General features: G+C 42.6%; 1 protein-coding gene across 3 annotated transcripts in view; it reads right to left on the bottom strand.

Moving 5' to 3' along the window:
• Nucleotides 1-357: 357 nt before the first annotated feature.
• Nucleotides 358-19652, bottom strand: part of ARHGAP32 (Rho GTPase activating protein 32) — a 179198-nt gene continuing 159903 nt past the window's right edge. For all 3 annotated transcript variants that reach the window (XM_032595033.1, XM_032595032.1, XM_030332384.1), the window contains 5 exons: nucleotides 13260-13405; nucleotides 10766-10837; nucleotides 7588-8466; nucleotides 5891-6864; nucleotides 358-4357 (listed from right to left, as the gene is read on the bottom strand). In XM_032595033.1, the coding sequence (XP_032450924.1) occupies nucleotides 2105-4357; nucleotides 5891-6864; nucleotides 7588-8466; nucleotides 10766-10837; nucleotides 13260-13405 (4324 nt within the window). In that variant the 3' untranslated portion in view covers nucleotides 358-2104. The remainder of the gene's footprint in view (nucleotides 4358-5890; nucleotides 6865-7587; nucleotides 8467-10765; nucleotides 10838-13259; nucleotides 13406-19652) is intronic.

Genomic DNA, 19652 nt, shown 5'->3' on the forward strand with positions numbered 1-19652 from the left:
GGGTAATGCATTGCCTACTTGACAAAAAGATGATTAAGGTTAAAAAAAAAAACGTTAATGCTGCATACTCACCAAAGATCAAAATCCTGTATGTAGCACCTGACATGTTTGTGTGCTAGAAGAAAGTGTCCTATCAGGTTTCCTAACACTGTGACTATATTCCCATTGTGTCTACATGTTTAATCTAGAGACCTCCGTTTCCACAGACCTTTCATAGGTCAGCATTTCAGGATTGCTACCATGATCTTTATTGACTGAATTCCTCTCATCAATTCTGGGGAAACAAAAGAAAACCTTATAGAGTATCTCCACATATAAATAAATGTGTTCTTAAAACTTTATTTTTTTCTAAATATAAACCCTTAAAATGCAATCACATGATTTTCTTTTAAATAAAAAAAAGAACTGGCAGGAATCCTAATCTTTATACAATTTCACAGCAATAATAGCAGCATGTATTTAGCCTCGTAAAAGATTTCTTCCTTTGCTCTAAATAAAAGTTAATTCCAAGTTTTAAAAAGCCAGAGCAGCAATCATCCAGTAAATGGAATGAAATTCTCCTAGTGTCTTCTACAAACTGAGCTTTTAAAACATGTGCATGGACAAAACTCAAGTATTACTGAGAGTTATGGAATGCCACGACAATCTAAACTCGTTTGTAAGTATAGGACTGCCTTGTCAGTCTGGCGTATGTGCTTGGGGGGCAGGGGGTGTTGAGAAGATGGAGTGGAGTGGCCGGCCAGACAGTGGTCTGCTCCTGCTCTAACTGGGAACGTGACTTTCAAAAGAAAGTCCTGGGTACTCAACATGTTTAACATGCCCGCAGAGTTGTAAGAGCTATTCCTTCGATGCTGGTGTAAATGGTAATTAAGGACGACTGTGCTTGCACAAGTACAGTGTGAACAAACAGCACGTGAATCCTTTAGGATGTAAACAGTGAACTGCCCAGAATTCTGGTGCAATGGGGCTGTGCACTAAGTGTAATTATTGCAGGGGCTTGCAGTTTACTAACAGGTAATTCGTAGCTACTTTAAGAGTTCCCAAGAAACCTGTACTCTGGTTTAGAAACAGAAATTAACATGTAAATTTGTAATCATGATAAACGATGTGTATTTATCCACCAGTCAAGTCATGCTGGGTTTGTTTTTTTTTCTCCCAATGGCGGGGGGGGGGGGGCCGTGGGGGGGAGTGGCTTTGGAGAACAAATGGTGTGAGATGTTTTACTAGGATTACAATTTATCAAATATTATTGAGAGAAAAAAAATTACTGAAGGCAGGCAACACATCAGAAGCACTGATGGGGTTCTGTGGTGCTAACAAAGTTCACTGAGTTCTGCCTACGAAGCTTCTTCTCACTTTAGAATCCCTTCTGCAGTGGACATCAGCCTGCTCGCCGAACTGCACGGAACAACTCTGAGAAGGATGAAAAGGACGTGGTTCAGCTTGGGTCTAAATGGCCTGACATTTTATGATGCCTCTTTCTTAAATGCTTCAAGTCTTAATTCCTTTATTGTTTTTTGTAATTATAATGTGCTAATTGTCTGACAGAATCATTTGAAGGATCGGGGAGAAGTTTTTCTCTGTTCGAATTTAACACACCAGACCCTTCCAAATCAGGGAGAAGGAAGTGAGGGTAACTGAGTGTCAGTCTGGGCACCTGCATGGCTACTGAAAAAGTACGGAGGAATGCCACAGAAAATGCAAAAGCCTACCAGGAAATAGACAGAAACTGCTCTGCACTATATAGCAAACACTAAGAAGGACAAAGTTAAATTCAAATTCGGTGAAAGGCAGTCCTCAGGCTCTTACAAAATTAGCCCCATATGGCAAGTATGGTCTGTGACAAATTTCTTCACTAGGTTTTCAACACAGTGCTTTACAATCATTCAGATTTCTTTTAATGACAAAAATCAGTCTATAGATGGAAGAGGTGGTGATGAAGCAGGAAAGGGGGAAAAATGGTAATTTTTCTTTTTTGTTGTTGTTTTTAATGTGGTAGGGGGGAATTGTAGCTTTTTTTTTTTTTTTAATCTTTTTGGTTACTGAAAAAAATAGAACAGTCCACTGTCCAGCAGAGGCTGCTTCAACTCTATTGCTCCGGGGCTCATTCTGCATGGATCTGTGTTTCGGGGTGCTGCAAGGACAACTCTGTGGGCAGGAAGGCCCCCTGACCCAGAGCGGTAGCATATGTCCTGTTTTGTGGGTGGGGGAAGCCAGAGGGCACATAGGTCCCCATCGCTCCTCCTGCAAAGCCTCCTCGCTGGTGCTGGGGTGGGGAGTGGTAACCCTCCAGGTTGTCATACTGGGACACAACAGTCATACCGCCCTGGCGCTTGCCGTGTGTTTGGTATTGGTACAGCACAGTGGGGTCCCTCTCCGAATGCTGAGTATGGTGGAGCTTCAGGCTATGACTCCGCTCCGGTTTCGGGGGTGGGACTACTGACTGGCCCAGGTGTTCCTCCTCTTTGTAGCAGTCTCTGGAGTGTTTCTCTGGGGCGGGAGGCTGCCTAGCCCGAGGCCTCTCCAGCTCTTTGGAGAGCCTCACCTCTTTGTGGTTCAGTCTCAGAGACTCCTGCCCCGATGTCATGTATGTCCCTCCAGAGTTATGGTAGTTGACTGGCTCAGAAGTGTCTGGAATCCCTTTGGGCCCATAATCTAACTGGCCAGCCCCTTGGGGGTAAGGTGGCCCATTTTTTGATTCACATAACTGCCTATGGCTTGCTTCCTGATGTGCCCTGTGCTCAGGGAGACTACAACCCATGTCGTGAAGCTTCCTGTTCCTGAGGCTACTCTGCTTCTGAGGGAGGGATGGTTTCTCCGACTGTCCGTTGCCATATCCTCCGTGGTGGTGGGCTCTATCAAACTCTGGCTCTGGATGCTTCCTGTAGAAGCGCTCCTCTCCCTCGGGACTGACGGCCTTGGCTGCGTGCCGCCCCTCCTTGCCCTCTGCCACTGAGAGAAGTCCAGTTTTCCCAGGATCTGATTTACTACGCAGGTGGATGACATAGATCCCGCCCAGGTCATCCTGCACGGCCGGGGTCATGTTATCATACTGGGACATGACAGGCCCTTTCACCTTCTGCCGAGCGCGGCTCTCTCTCCGGATAGACTGCATGCGGTATTTTTCCATGTCCTCAAGATCCCATGAGGTGTAAGTGTGCTTTACCTCAGCAGTTGGAGGCATGTTGACTACATTATGGTCATTACCAGAGAAATAGCCGGTCATGTTGGCCCGGGGACGTGGGAGCAAACCAGCGTAACTGTAGAAGTTCTTTCCTTGCAGCCTCGGATTGTAGAAGGCAAAATCGCGATTGGGTAGGCGGTGAAGGGGCCTCAGCTGTACTGTGCTGTAGGCGTCCACATCACACAGGGCTCCTTCTGGACTGTAATAGGAGCTAGAAGAACTGGAGTATGGGCTATATCGGTAGTGGACCCGGCCATTCTCAAAGTAAGGCTGAAGCTGAGTGACGTGATAATCTGAGCGGGCCTGGGAGGACTGATATGGCTTATACTGGTACAGGGGTCTTGGGCAGTAGGCTGGTTCATCGTCTGGGGGAACTTCCGTCCGTGAAATGGGAACCGAGCGAATCATGGAAGATGGAGGGGCATGGAGAGACTGTACCCTCCGGATGGTAGGGTACGGAGGAATATCTTCAGGGTAACAACTACTCCTAACGGAGGAGCCCAAAGAAGATACATACTCAACTCGGCCGCATGGCTTGGAGTGATGTCCAGACGCGTTTCTTCCTGGGGCCACATATGTGTTATAACGAGGTCCCATGGAGGCTGGTGGCTCTGATCTGGCACCATACACCTGGTGCTGCTCCAATTTATTGTGGTGTGGAGGTACGCTCTGGGGACGGTACTGGCAGTTGGGGATCATACTGAAATGCAGACAGTTTTCTGGACCAAAGGGTTCAGTGGTGACATCAGGCCTCGCGAAGGCGGAATAAGTCGTCTTCTGAGAAGCATGCTTAGGTTGTGGGACAGGAAGTGGTAAAGGCAGAACATCGTCCACAGGAGCTGAGGAAGCAGTGACAAAGGGGTGATAGCTGGCGCTGCTGGCAGGATCTGCACTATTGGAGTGGATGGCAGTGGCCATTTTACTCTCCAGCGTCCTGGTGGGGGGCACCGGTGCGGTAAAGCCACAGGATGAGTACACGGGGACAGACTCGGCACGCAGGTGCAGTGGCGGGGCCCTGGCACCTTCCCGCACCTTGTCAGGAAGGCCCGGCTGGAGAGCAGGAGCAGACATGGGACACTGAACGGCTGTGCTGCCATCACCGACCAGGACATGTGCGGGGTCATCGGTGGCTCTGGGTTCAGGTGGTCTCTCTGGAGCTGGAACTGCGTGAACCTATTGAAAGATGACCACATTATGAGCTTGTTTTTTATGCTCCCCTCTGTGGAATCAAACACTGTTCGATTCGTAACCCACACTCTGAGGCTATTTGGAGTAGCAGCATGAAATTTCCCAAGCCATGTGGTGGCACTGGTCAAGACGGCAAGCCAGTCCGTCCTCGCTGCCAGGAAAAGAAGGTCTGTGCTGCAGCTGCCACAGCAGCCATTACCATCCTTGGAAAACTGTTCTAACTTACGATCAGTCTTCAATGTGAGACAAGGCTGCTTATGACATGACCTTAATGTGCAGACCAAAACACATAGTCAAGCTCAGGGGCACCTGAGTGGCTCAGTCGGTTAAGCATCCAACTTCAACTCAGGTCATGATCTCATGATCTCGCAGTCTGTGGGTTTCGAGCCCCATGTCAGCCTCTGTGCTGACAGCTCGGAGCCTGGAGCCTGCTTCGGATTCTGTGTCTCCCTCTTTCTCTGCCTGTGCCCTGCTCATGCTCTGTCTCTGTCTCTCAAAAATAAGTAAACATTAAAAACATTTTTTAAAGCATAGTCAAGCTCAAAAATATACACCCATCTAGCTAGCCTATCCATCTAGCTCAGCCTCCATGCCAAGAACATTTTGTTAAACAAGAAGAGTTGATCCCAGCTGGAGAGATTTGTGAAGTGAATCACAGTGACAGGTAGTGAGCAGTTTAAGCCCCCGAATCCAGGGAAGGGTAAGGAAGTGACCTGATGTGCCATTCAAATCAGTTAGTGTCTGTCCCCACCTTCTATTCCACCCTGGTCTGTAGCAGCTGAAGCCAAACGGGATGCCCACGGCAACAGCGCTCCCTGAGAAGCAGTTGCTAGAAACAGCATCCTCCACTAAAGACTAGATATTGAAGTCCTTTTAGTTCACGGTGACCACAAAACGCATGGACTACTTTTCTAAAGTACGAGAAAATTTGAAAGAAACTTCAGCATTCTGCATACAACATTCTCTCATCACAACAGATGTCTGGCTGCAGAACAACCTGCTGGCTTATGCTAGGAACTAACAAAAGACCTAAAATGATGTAATCGCTTACATTTCTAAAACCTCTGTAAAGCAGAAAGGCAGAATAAAGCACGGTCATTGTGCACATGTGAATAATTGGCACAGGGTGGTTAAATGACTTGCCCACAGTCACAATGAATCACTGGTGGAGTTGGGCAAAAAACAAAAAACAAAAAATACCAACCTGCAGCCCCGAGAGCTGCAGCCCAATGTGACTTATTTGATCATGACCTCTCTGTATTACAAGAAGAAAACACCTAGATGCTTTAGGAAGAGAAGATAGCAGGCAGAGTTCAACAACAATCATTGAGTAACTGCTCCTTCCTCAGAGAACAACCAGCATCAGGGTAAAGGCAGGGTCCAACCTCAGATAGGAAACGTTTCATGGAAACCTGCCACAGGACTTAAAATAAATGTCGTATCTGACTCACCCTGCTGACAAATGACATACCTTTGGAAAGCATTTCTTTCATCTCCCTGAATCCCTCCCCTTCTTACCTTGTGGGAATTATTTAATCCTGTGCTGGCCGCTGCTTGTACCTGCCCCGTGACGGGCAGCTGCTCCGCTGGCCTCTGGGAGGGAGGGGGGGGAAGGGGGCGGCTAGTTCTGTGCGGACGCTGGAGGGTGGCGGCAGCAAAATCAGCTGCGGTGGGTTGCTGGACCACATCCCAACTGGCTTCCCTGGTGCTTATCTCAGCCGCCGCCGGAGTGGTTGTCAGGTAAGCCATGGTGGCTGTGCTGGTATTCTCTTCAGGGGACCCAGAAGGAGGGTAGATTTTGTCCTTCGGCAAACTAGAAGGTGTGGGAGATTTGTCTGCAAGTTCTGAAGGGTGATGGGGTTTATCTACACTTGCACCAAGATAAGGAGGCTGATCTCCGCTATAGAAATGAAGCTGAGGCTGGTCCTGATCCATAAAGGAGACAGTTGGCATACTGGTCTTCCCAGAATGGTCTTCAGAGAAGCTTATGTGATCATCAGACTTAGAGTCTGTTAAGGGAACTGATGGGATTCTGGCCTTTTCTGGGTCCCCAGATAAATAGGTTTGATGTGGATGATTCCCTGGTAAGTCTGCCTGGTGGAGCTGCTCCCCGGATTCAGTTGCACTGGAATGAGCGTGATTCCCAACTGCCGTGTCTGCTACAGGCTGGCCACAGTTCCCAGATACCTCATTCTGGAGGCGGGATTCCTCTGCTGGCCTATCAGTTTGGTAATAGGCTTTATCTAGAGTGATGTTAGAGTAGGAACTAGGCAGTTTATCTTCGTTTGCAGCCACTGCTAGGTCTCCGTAATTCGTATAAGCAGCCTGGGCGGGCCCTGGTCTCTTCAATGACTGAGTTGAAGCTTGCTGTGCAGACTCAGCCAGTGCTAGCGCCAACAGGCGGGCCACATTTTTCGGAGGCGGTGGTGGTGGGATAAGAGAGACTGAACTGACGGGAACGGAATCCTGAGGGGGGTCATGGGTAACTGCTCCTGGTGGGAAATTGGGAAAGAAAATGAGAGTGAAAAGGTAGCTTGTGTTATCCTGTACTGGAAATCCAAACACTCCCCATCTGATCACTACCAAATAGGTGCCTTCCATATTTCAAAATGGCAATCCATGACTTCCATCCCACATGCAAATGTTGTAGAGAACACATCTGGTTCAGGAGGAAAACTAAAACAAATTGTTTAGAGATTGCAATCTCCTCTTGAACTGCTACAGAGATGAGGGGGAAAAAAAAGCAGGTCCCTCATCTGGCTCAGAAAAGATTGCTTAGAAAACAAGCTTCAAGTGCCTGAAGACTGTTATTAAGAATACTTTTTTTTGTTTGTTTTTGTTTTTTACATTTGATGGTGTAGGCTGGCTGGTTAACTTGTAAGGCTATAATATAGGTATTTTTATTAGAAGAGAAAACAGAATCAAGAGCTACGAAGCTGTGCAAAAATTATCCATGAATTCTGACTGTCCAAAGACTTTAAAAGGGGACTTTATGAAGGTCTGGAGCAGGACCATCGGTCCTTTGGGAGACTTTTGTTTGACTGATTTTAATTTAGGGCTTTGAGCCATCAGCACCTCCCAGAAAAAACAAAAAAACATTCTCTTTGATTAAAGGCTAGCTGTGGAGCAAATTTCTCTCTTAAAAGGCACAGATGGCAAACAGGATTGATGATCCCTCTTAGCTTAAAGAAAGAATGGAGAAAAACAAATGGTACCTGTCTGAGTCTGTCCAGAAGGTACAGCCTTACTCTGACTGCTTAAGACGGCCTGTTCCTCTTTCCCTGGTGACTCTACTTCTGCAGCAGCCACCTGGTCTAGGGGCTGAACTTCAGACTCACATCCTTCTTGGGACTCTCTCTCTTTTGTTTTCATCTTTACTACCTGGGTGGGGGATCTATTTATGACATCACTTTCTTCAATGCTTTTGTTCCAAGTTGGAGAAGACGCATTCGGAGCTGCTGTATTTGAAACTGTACCAATGACTTCAGATACCCGAGTGGGAAGAGTCACTGAAATTGGCTCAGATATGTTCATTGAAGGCGATTTGCTTAGTTTCCGTCCAATCTTTGGAGAGAAAGCGTAGACAACCTTTTCAGTGAATGAGGATGGCTTGGATGACTTCTCTTCAGTTGGGCTCAAGTCCAGGGTAAAGAATGGACTCAGTTTCTCCTGCAGAGGAGAAACGGCTTCAGAACTTGCCGTGCTTCCTGGAGTCTGCGACTGGCTACCACCTGCTTCTGTATCCTTTTTATTGGTACTTGGTTTATCCTTGGAGTATCCTAATGAATCTAAAAAGGAGGCACCGCTCTCCAGACATTCTGATTCAGCCTTAGGGGGACTACACTGAAATGACATGGGATCAAAATCCAGGCTGGCTACTCCAATGTCTGGTGGGCTCAAGTCAACATCTTCAGCTGCGTGAGAAGACATAAGAGCTGGAATATGGAGCAGCCCTACTTCCTCCTCACTTTCATTGTCATGGGGCAGATTATCATAGGAATTACAGCGGTTCCCCAGCATTTCTCCATTAAAAGAGGCACTCAGTGCATCACTGCTAGATCTGGGTCTTCGAGGTCGGAACAGCTTGGAATCGCCTGGCAAAAACGGGTAACAGTATCAACATTTGAATGCATATGATACACAATACACAACACCATGAAAGTCACCTAGTCAGTAGACTAGTAATGCACTATGTAGGGTAAGAAAATGTTAACGTCTCAGTTTCTTTCCAGAAATTGTCTCTTGGGCATACCAAAAGCTAAATAACAAAAACATCTGATAATATTCTGAGAGAGAATGCAGCCTTTGATGGTTTCAACAGGAAAAAGGACTCAAAACTATTATTATTAGTCCAACATTGCCTCCTGTGGTGACTTTGGGCAAGATTTCATTTCTTTTGGTCTTAGTTTATCACTCATCTCACACATGACTTCTAAGAATCAACCACTAAAAGAGTACTTTGGATATATAATAGCAAAGGGGATTTTTGTTTTTGTTTTTGTTTCTTTGGAGGAAAAATCCTCATAATAACCACATTTTTAAAAAGCAAACATCTCAACTAAAAACTCCCTACAATTCCATAAAGTATTTACATATACTTAGTACAGGATTCTTTTCAGATACTTAAGCAAAAACAATTTCATTTTTTTTCTTGAATGAGTATAGGCTTTGAGTTTCTCAGGCAGAGTCCTTCCACAGTAGACTGTTACATGATTTTATGATATTGCTAAATATCCACTGGTAAAAGAAATCTTCTATCCCACCATTCTATTACAATTATTAGAATCACCATGTTGAAAATGTACTATAAAGAACTAGATAAATGCATTCAAAATGTGTTAACCACTTATAAAATTAATCTCTACTAAAATGTTATTTTCTGCTTAATACTGGCATCTACTCAGGGGTGCCTGGGTGACTCAGTCGGTTGAGCGTCTGACTTAGGCTCAGGTCATGATCTCACGGTTCGTAAATTTGAGCCCCGTATCGGGCTCTGTGCTGAAAGCTTGGAGCCTGGAGCCTGCTTCGGATTCTGTGTCTCCCTCTCTCTCTCTCTGCCCCTCCCTTGCTTGCTCTCGGTCTCTCTGTATCTCTCTCAAAAATAAATAAACATTAAAAATATTTTTAAAAAAATACTGGCATCTACCCAGTCCAGTTCATTATATCTGTGAGTCATTCTCTTAACTACAGAGAAATGGAAAATCTTGGAACCCTTAAGATGTCAGACACCCAACTAAGGGATGTGTGAGGGTTTCTTGAATCACAAGCAGAGCCACGGGTCTATGAGGATCTGGCAGTTAGAAGAGTTAATAAATGAAGATGAGAAATCTGACCAGCATGACGACACCCAAGATACCTCAAAAACATGATTTTAATATCAACAGATTAAGAAAGCCCTTGGGAAATCAATGTAGCTCCTGATTATTTTTGTAAAAAGGGCCTTTTTTTTTTTTTGAGAGAGAGAGCCAGAGCAAGTGAGTGAGTGCAAGTGGGGGAGGGGTAGAGGGAGGGAACAAGAGAGAATCTTAAGCAGCCTCCACAGTGAGCACGGAGCCTAACATAGGGCTCAATCTCAGGATCCCAAAACCATGAGGTCATGACCTAAGCCAAAATCAAGAGTCTGACACTTAACTGACTGAACCACCCAGGAGCCCCCAAAAGGGCCTTCTTTACAATCCTGCTGCATATGCCAAACATGAAGTAAAGGATGTCCTATTTGCTATTATATGGTTTTGTCAAAATAGTTGTACGTTCTTCTAATATTGCAGTTCATTGTTCAGTCTAAAACATAGTACATAACTGCAACTATAACCTGACTTTCGCCAAGTAGGGGCTTAAAAAACTTACTTTCCTGATTTTTAGTTTTGTCAAGTTGCAGTGAAACCATTTTGTACTCTTTACTAGAATTTTGGTCGCCATTTTAAGAGGATTCACTTGCAAGTTTTCTTCTCCTCATACTGAGGATATATCTTCAGATAATGAGGACTGCCTATAATCAATCTGATCTATGAAATTTAATGTCAGGTTAAGCCATTTACAAGACAAAAGACTACTAGTCTGAAAGCTGCTTCATTTTATACTTTGTGAGACTGTGCTTTCATGAAATCTAAAGCAAGAAATACTAATAACATCATTTTCCACTGGGCATTAATAAATATAAATGGTTAACTTAAAACATTTCACCTATTTTTATGTAAACTGAATAGCAATCATGTCAAAGTGAGGAAATGAGAGACTGGTACTATATGAAAATATCAATGGACAATGCTAGATATTAGGGTTCTTCGGAAATGATAGTCTATAGCCTATTTATTAAGCATGTACTTATTAAATATCCTCAATTGTGTTCTTTAATGAAATAAAGAATAAAACAATTGATGCTTTTAGTCTTACCATCGACTGCATGGAGAGAAGTAAGAGATTCTTCACTCTTAGCTGAACGGAGGGTTCCTTCCGCCCTGCCACCTGAAGAAGGAAATCCAAATAGCGTGAAGTTTTATTCACTGCTACAGATGTAGAGGAAAGGAACACTGTTCGTCTCTACACATATTTAAACTGCCAAGAGTGAACAGCTTTACATTTTGACAATCACATTCAATTTAAGCATTATATTATATAAGGTGCTGTCTTGTTTTCAGATGGTTTCCTATGTGAAAAATCTCTTCTAAAAGATTATGAACTTGAGAATACAGATGAATTTTAAAACTTCTTTCCGTTGTATTTCCTAAAGACTAGCATGATATCTTAAGATGACATCATACTAGACTTAGGGTAAGCCCTAAATCTAATGACTGGTGTCCTTCTAAGCAGAGAGGACACAGAGACCGAGGAGGCCATGCAAAGACAGGCAGGGAGTGGAGTGACACCACCAAGAGCCAGCAGAAGCTGGAAGAGGTGAGGGAAGATTCATCCAGGGTATATGGCCTTGCTGACACCTCAGTTTCAGACTTTTAGCCTACAGAACTATGAGGGGATAAACTTCTGTTGGTTTAAGTCACCCAATTTGTAGCAACTTGTTATGACAGCCCTAGGAAACTAATACAGTGCCTTGATTACGTATGTTGGATCTTATTTGTTAAATATCATCATCCTCATTTACCTCTTGGCCACACTCAACACTGGTGACACTTTCTGTTTAAACCCCTCCTCCATGATTTCTGGTGATCACAGAAATGAGAGTAAGGTGTGTCCACTGCCTATCCTTCTGTAATCATTTCCTCTTACTCTTTTCATAACAACTCTCCTTTTTCCAGTCCTTTAAACACTGCTTTTCTCCAGATTCAGTTCCCAATCTGCTTCTCTCACTCAACAGGCTCTCCCATAAAATCTCTCTCCAGAGTTTTCATCCTTGAGCGTTTGCTGATGACTTCCAAATCCATATTTCTACTAATATTAAGCCCCTTTACTGAATTCCAGATCCATACTACTAATCATCTCTTGGCCATGTCCAACTCACCGTGTCCAAAATAAACACATCGTTTTTCTTACCCAGACTACTACTCCCTACATGAATAATGCCATCTCCCTAATCATTTAATGAGAACTGAAAATGATCTTTGCTCCTCTTTTTTTCTCATCCTTCACAATCCTTTGGTCACTCAGCCTTGTAGATAGATTCTGCTTCCTAAATATCTCAAATCTATTTCCCACTTCTACTGTCACTGCTTACTCCAGACACTCACTGTTTGTTTCTTGGTTGTACAATTGTAACTGTCTCCTAATTACTGTCCAGTCTCCAGTCTTCTTCTCTCCCCATATATTCCCTATACTGCTGCTGAAGTCATCTTTCTTCAATGCAAGTGTGATTGTGTTACATTATTAAAGCCACTTGATAACCCCCAAAGCAATGGAAGACGAAACCAAAACTCTGACAAGCACGCAAGGCCCCTAGGGACCGAAACCTCTTTTTGTACCATAATGTACCCAGCCAAGTTCCCTGCTCCACACATGAGCACACACCTTACTCTCATTTCCTGAAATACCTTTCTCAGCCTCTTGGTGATCACATGAATCCCTACTTATCTTTCAAAAAACCAAGTCAAAGGGTGTATTTCTGGCCACTAGTCCCTTTCCCTATACAAATTGGCATGTCCTACCATAAATACCTCACACAAACATCTACCTCAATTGCTCTGATTCTGAATGAAACTTATCTTCTTACACATATGATTTCCCAAGTAAGTCTCCGAAGGTAGGGGCAGTATCTTAATTTTCTTTTTATCTGGGAGGCTGCTATCAATATATCTAGTATATGCTTACTTAGTACATGACGGCAAACCGAATGATGAATTAAATGAACTGAATGTTGTATTTCTAACATTCAAGCACTACTATCCTTCCTAGATTCAGAAGCTGTCAATGAGATGATGGATTTTAAACTACTGTTACGAGTAGTATTTTCAACAACAGTAAGCGATTTCTTAATATAATAAGATACTCTCATCAACGAATTACCCAGGAAAAAGATAGATTCCTTGGTTGTAAGAGTCATAAACTTAAAAGGCAGGCTGAAACATGGTTTTATCACATTTTAAATCTATATAAATGTACATGAATAAACTTAAACACCACGGCAGTTATTTTGTATTAACAGCAATATACAAAACTATGTTATGAGTATGTTGTGAATTTTAACCACATTCTCACTCTATATAATCTACACAGTTTCCACAAGAAACTGGGTACTTCTACGTGCTTATGTATGTGTCTGCGCATAAAAGAAGACAATTCAGGGGTAGCACCACAACCGTGGACACACCATACAGAAACACAGCATAACAATACACTGACTACAGACCCAGAGTGCGCCACGGGACGGGCAGTGCGGAGCGGCCGTGTGGGCTGCTGTCCCGGCAGCAGAGCACAGGAAGGGCAGGAGAGCACCAACCTTTCAGAGCCATGGCTTTCATCTCAGAAGGCTCACTCTCATTCCGCTGCAACTTCCGCTTAGAAACAGATGATGATTTCCCCAAGTTGAAAAAGGAACGCCAGCTGCCCACGGGAGATTTTTTCATTTTATTTTGAGGCCTCCTCCTGTAAGAGAGAAAATAACCTGTGTTAAGATATCCCAGGGGCTATCCTTACTTACAGGAAATGTACAAATGATGGAAAGAACCAAAAAGCCTAGAGAGGCACAGCTGAAAACATACACATACACATACATATGTGTATGTGCACCTAAACTGTGCAGCTAAAGCATGAAATGGAAATAAAATGTATAGGTTTGTTTTTTGTTTTGGAGAGAGGGGGGGGGAGACAGAGAGAGGGAGACAGAGAGAGAGAGGGAGAGAGAGACCACAAGTCAGGGGTAGGGGCAGAGGGGGAGAGAGAGAGAATCTCAAGCAGGCTCCACTCTAGCGCAAAGCCTGATGTGGGGCTCGATCCCACAACCCTGAGATCACGACCTAAGCCGAAATCAAGAGCTAGACATTCAACCGACTGACCCAACCAGGCACCCCTCAATTTTAATATTAATAACTAGTCACAAAGGTAATTTTTATACAGGTTTTTATATTTAGATCTAACCTCACAGTAAGTGAAATAAGTTGAGAATAAGAAATATTTGGATGTAGGAATTATTAAAACTCTAAAAATAAAAGAGTTAAAGAAAATTATTTTACATGTAAGTAAATAGAATTCAACCAAAAAGAGGGGCACCTGGGTGGCTCAGCTGGTTAAGTGTCCAACTTTGGCTCAGGTCATGATTTCATGGCTCATGAGTTTGAGCCCCACATCGGGCTCTGTGCTGACTACTCAGAGCCTAGAGCCTGGTTTAGATTCTGTGTCTCCCTCTCTCTCTGCCCCTCCCCCCACTTATGTTCTGTCTCACTCTTCTCCCTCTCTCTCAAAATAAATAAACATTTTTTAAAAATTAGAAAAAAAAATACACCAAAAAGAAAAGTATTACAAACGATAACTAGCATATATTGAAAGGCAGGCACTGTGCTAACTGCCTTATATGTAATAGCTCATCTAAATTAAAAATAACCATATGAGGAAAGTACTAATATTCTCATTGTAAGGCTGAGGAAACTATGACACTAATTTTAAGTAACTTCCTTAATGTTATAAAACTAGTAAATAATGGAGGCAGGGTTGGAACCCAGTATCTACTCTCTTGACTACTATTCTAAAAAGAAATTTTTTTTTTTTTTTTTTTTTTTAGAAAGAAATTTTTGAAGAGATTATGGAAAATGCTGGTAGGCATCTTTTTTTTTTTTTCTCCCCTCCTTCAGTCTCGCTGGCCCAGCACTGGCAGAAGCCAGTTCTGACACTATCCATCTACCTTGCTAACACTATGCCCAGTATTCCCTTCAGACTAGTCCCACCCAACCCACCTGTCCCTGCTGGCACTCCTCCAAAGTGGCTCCTGCTGCACCTAGCAGGCAGCCTTGGTCAGGATGGGGCCCATCCAAATCCAAAGCAATTCGTGCCCCAGGGAGGGAGGGAGCCACCCGGCCACCAGCACATGGGCAGTAGCTACAGAGGCCTCTTAACCAGCTGCACCAAAGGTCGCCCCTCACCAAGCATTCCCACAGCAGCTACAGCCAGGCCTCTCAGACCACCACACTGAAGTCCAGCTGTGCCCACCAGTGTGCCCACAGTGGTCATGGCTGGTCACTGTAGGCAGCTGGACTGAGGGCCAGCCCCGGCCACCAGCACATCCACAGCAGTCCCCACCCAACAGCAGAGCACACACAACCCACAGAGGGGACACCCCAGAGCACCTGGTTCTGGTGACCAGGAGGGATTGCAATACTGGGCTCCACAAGACGCCTTCTTTTTTTTTTTTTTTTTTTTTTCAACGTTTATTTATTTTTGGGACAGAGAGAGACAGAGCATGAACGGGGGAGGGGCAGAGAGAGAGGGAGACACAGAATCGGAAACAGGCTCCAGGCTCTGAGCCATCAGCCCAGAGCCCGACGCGGGGCTCGAACTCACTGACCGCGAGATCGTGACCTGGCTGAAGTCGGACGCTTAACCGACTGCGCCGCCCAGGCGCCCCAACACAAGACGCCTTCTAATAACGCTACTACCTTAGGCCCGGGAGACAGCTGACTACCCAATACAGAGAAAGAATAATGAGGAGACAGAGGAATATGTTCCAAATGAGATAACAGGGCAAAACCTCAGAAAAAGAACTAAACAAAACAGAGATAAGTAATCTACCTAATAAACAATGCAAAGTAATGGTCACAGATGCTCACTGGACTTCAAAGGAGAGTGGATGAAGTCAGTGAGAACTGCAACAAAGAGATAAAAAATTGAAAAGAGAACCAAAAATGCTGAAAAAAACAGAATAACTGAAATGAAAAATACGCTCGAGGGGATCAACAGCAGATCAGAGGACGCAGAAGAATGGATCAGCAAATTTGGAAGACGGGGTGGCAGAAACCACATAAGCTGAACTGCAAAAAGAAAAAAAAAATTAAAATGACAGTAGGCAAAAGGGCCTCTGGAAAACATCAAGCATCTTAACATTTGCATTATGGGGGTCCCAAAAGGAGAAAAGCAGGGGGGCAGAAAACGTATTTGAAGAAGTAATAGCTGAAAACTTCCCTAACGCAGGGAATAAAACACACATCCAGGTCCAGGAAGCACAAAAGCCTCCCAGAAGATGGACCCAAGGTGGTCCGCACAAAGACACATAATAGTTAAAATAGGAAAAATTAAAGGTAAGGAGAGAATCTTAAAAGCAGCAACAGAAAAACAAATAGTTACATACAAGGGAAACCCCATAAGGCTATCAGCTGATTTTTTTAGCAGACATTTTTCAGGCCAGAAAGAAGTGAAATGATATATTCAGAGTGCTGAAAGGAAAAAATCTACAGCCAAGAACACTCTACCTGACAAGGCTCATTCAGAAGAGATAGACTTTCCCAGACAAACAAAAGTTAAAGAAGTTCCCTACAAAACTAGCCATACAAGAAATGATACAAAGCCTTTTTTTTTTTTTTAAGTAGAAAAGGCCATAACTAGAATGGAAATGATTAAAGGAAAAAATTTCACAGGTAAAAGCAAACATAAAGATCAATCATTTATAAAGCTAGTGTGAAAGTTGAAAGAAAAAAGTAGCAAAATCAAGTATACTTAAAAAATTAGTTAAGAGACTCACAAATAGAAAGATGTAAAATATGATGTCATATACATAAAATGTAAAGGAAGGAGTAAAAATGTGGTGTTTTAACTTAAGTGACCATCCACTCAATATAAACTGCTATATACATAGGGCATTATATATGAACCTCAAGCCTACAAACCAAGATCCCATAATAGATGAACACACACAAAAGAGAAAGGAATCCAAGCACAACACTAAAGAGTCATTAAATCACAAGGAAAGATAGCAAGAGAAAAAGAAAGAAACAAAGAACTAAGAAAATAACCAGAAAACAATGAACAAAATGGCAATAAGTACAACCTACCAGTAACTGCTTTAAACGTAAATAGACTAAATGCTCCAATCAAAAGACAAAGGGTTATTGAATGGATAAAAAAAAAAACAAAACGAGATCTATTTCTGTGCTGCCTACAAGACAGTCACTTCACATGTTAAAACAGACAGACGGAAAGTGAAAAAAATGGAGAAAGATATCCCATGCAAATGGAAGTGAAAAAAAAAAAGTTGGGGTAGCAAAATTTACACAAAAAAACATACTTTAAAACAAAGACTGTAACAGGAGACAAAGAGGGCATTCCATAGTAATAAAGGAATCAATCCAACTCAGACGCTATAACAATTGTAAGTATCTATGCAACCAACACAGAAGTACCTAAATACACAAAGCAAATATTAACAAACATAAAGGGAGAAAATGACAGTAATACAATAACAGTCAGGGACTTCTAACACTCTACTTACATTAATGAATAGATCCATCCAGACAGAAAATAAAAAACCACCTATCCTTCTCCAACTATTCCAAACAAATAAATGAGGAAATGTTTCCAAATCTATTCTACAAGGCCAGCACTACCATAAAACCAGGTGAAGACACTGCAAAAAAACAAAGAAAATCATAGACCAATATCCCTGATGACCACAGAAGCAAAAATCCTCAACAAAATATTAGCAAATTGAGTTCAACAACACATTAAAAGGATCAATGAGCAAGATAAAGTGAGATTTATTTCAGCAATGAGAGGATGACTCAGCTGCAAATCAATCAACATGATAGACCACATTAACAAAATGAAGAATAAAAATCACATGCACATCTCAACAGATGCACCAAAAACATGTGACAAAACTCAACATCTGTTCATGATAATAACTCTCAAGAAAGTGGGTTTGGAGGGAACATATCTCATCATAACAAAGGCCATACACAGCAAACCCACAGGTAACAACACACTTGATGGTGAAAAGCTGAAAGTTTCTCCTGTAAGATCAGGAACAAGACAAGGATGCACTTACCACTTTTATTCAACACAGTACTGGAAGTGCTAGCTATAAGCACTCACACAAGAAGGAAAGGAAAGGAAGGGGAAAAGGAAGGAAAGGAAGAAGGAGAGAAAGAGAGAGAGAAAGAAAGAGGAGAGAAAGAGACAGAGAAAAAAAGAAAAAAGAGAAAAAGAAAGAGAAAGAGAGAGAGAGAAAGACAGACAGACAGGAGTCAGGCAGGCATCCAAATTGGCAAGGAAGAAGTAAAACTGTCATTGTTTGCAGATGAAATGATACCATACATAGAAAACCCTAGATTCCACCAAAAAACTAGTATAACTAATGAGTGAATTCAGTAAGTTGCACATACAAAATTAATATACAGAAATCTTCAGCTGTTTTTTTTACATTAGTAACAAACTGGCAGAAAAATAAATTTAAAAAAACCATCAAAAAGATGGTTGCATCAAAAAGAACAGAATGCCTAGGAATAAATTTACCAAGGATGTGAAACACCTATACTTTGGAAATTATAAGACATTAGTGAAAAAAATTAAAGATGACACCAACAAATGAGAAGACACACCATGCTTATGATTGGAAGAATTAATGCTGTTAAAATGTGTATACTACCTAAAGCAAACTACAGATTTAACATAATCCTGATCAAAATACCAATAGTATTCATCACAAAAGAACAAAAAAAAAAATCCTAAACTTTGTAAGGAACCACAAAAGACCCTGATCAGCCACAGCAATCTTGAGGAAGAACAGAGCTGGAGGTATCACAGTCCCTGATATCAAAATTGTACGGTATACTGGCACCAAAAGCAACACACAGTTCAACAGGACAGCAGGCAGCCCAGAAAGAAATTTATGCATATACAGTCAATTCATCCATGACAAAGGTGGCAAGAAACACAATGGAGAAATGACAGTCTCTTCAACAAATGGTGCTGGGAAAACTGGACAGCTACATGTGAAAGACTGAAACTAGACCATTTTCTATCACCACACACAAAAATAAACTCAAAATAGATTAAAGATCTAAATGTATGGCCTGAAGCCATAAAACTCCTAAAAGAAAATATAGGCAGTAATCTCCTGGACATCAGCCTTAACAGTACTTTTCTGAGTATTTCCTCAGGCAAGGGCATCAACAGCAAAAATAAGCAATTGAGACCACATCAAACTTAAGAACTTGCTCAGTGAAGGAAACCATCAACAAGACAAAAAGATAACCTACTAAATGGGAGAAGATATTTGCAAGTGATATATCCAATAAGGGATTAACATTCAAGATATATTTCAAAATCCTACAACTCAACACCCAAAAGACAATCCAATTAAAAAATAGGCAGAGGACCTGAAAAGACCTTTCCCCCAAAAGACATCCAGATGGCCAACAGACACCTGAAAATATGCTCAACATCACTCATCACCAGGGAAATGCAAATCAAAAGCACAATGAGATACAACCTCATACCAGTCAGAATGGCGAGTGTCAAAAAGAGAAGAAATGACCAGTGTTGGCAAGGCAGTGGAGAAAAGGGATCCCTCATTGCGCTGCTGGTGGGAATATAAATTAGTGCAGCCATTATGGGAAATGGTATGAGGGTTCCTCAAAAAATTAAAAATAGAAGCACCATATGATCTAGTAATTCCACCTCTGGATACTTACCCAAAGAAAACAAAAACACGAATTTGAAAGACATGTGCACTCTTAGGTTTACTGCAGCATTATTTACAATAGCCAAGGTGTGGAAGCAGCCCAAGTGTCCATCAAGAGACGAATGCATAAAGAAGATGCCGTGTGTGTACACACACACACACACACACACACACACACACACACACACACAGGAATATTATGCATTCATCTCTTCATGCTGGTTG

Source organism: Lynx canadensis, chromosome D1 (assembly GCF_007474595.2).
Source record: "Lynx canadensis isolate LIC74 chromosome D1, mLynCan4.pri.v2, whole genome shotgun sequence".
In the NCBI taxonomy this organism is placed as follows: domain Eukaryota; kingdom Metazoa; phylum Chordata; class Mammalia; order Carnivora; family Felidae; genus Lynx; species Lynx canadensis.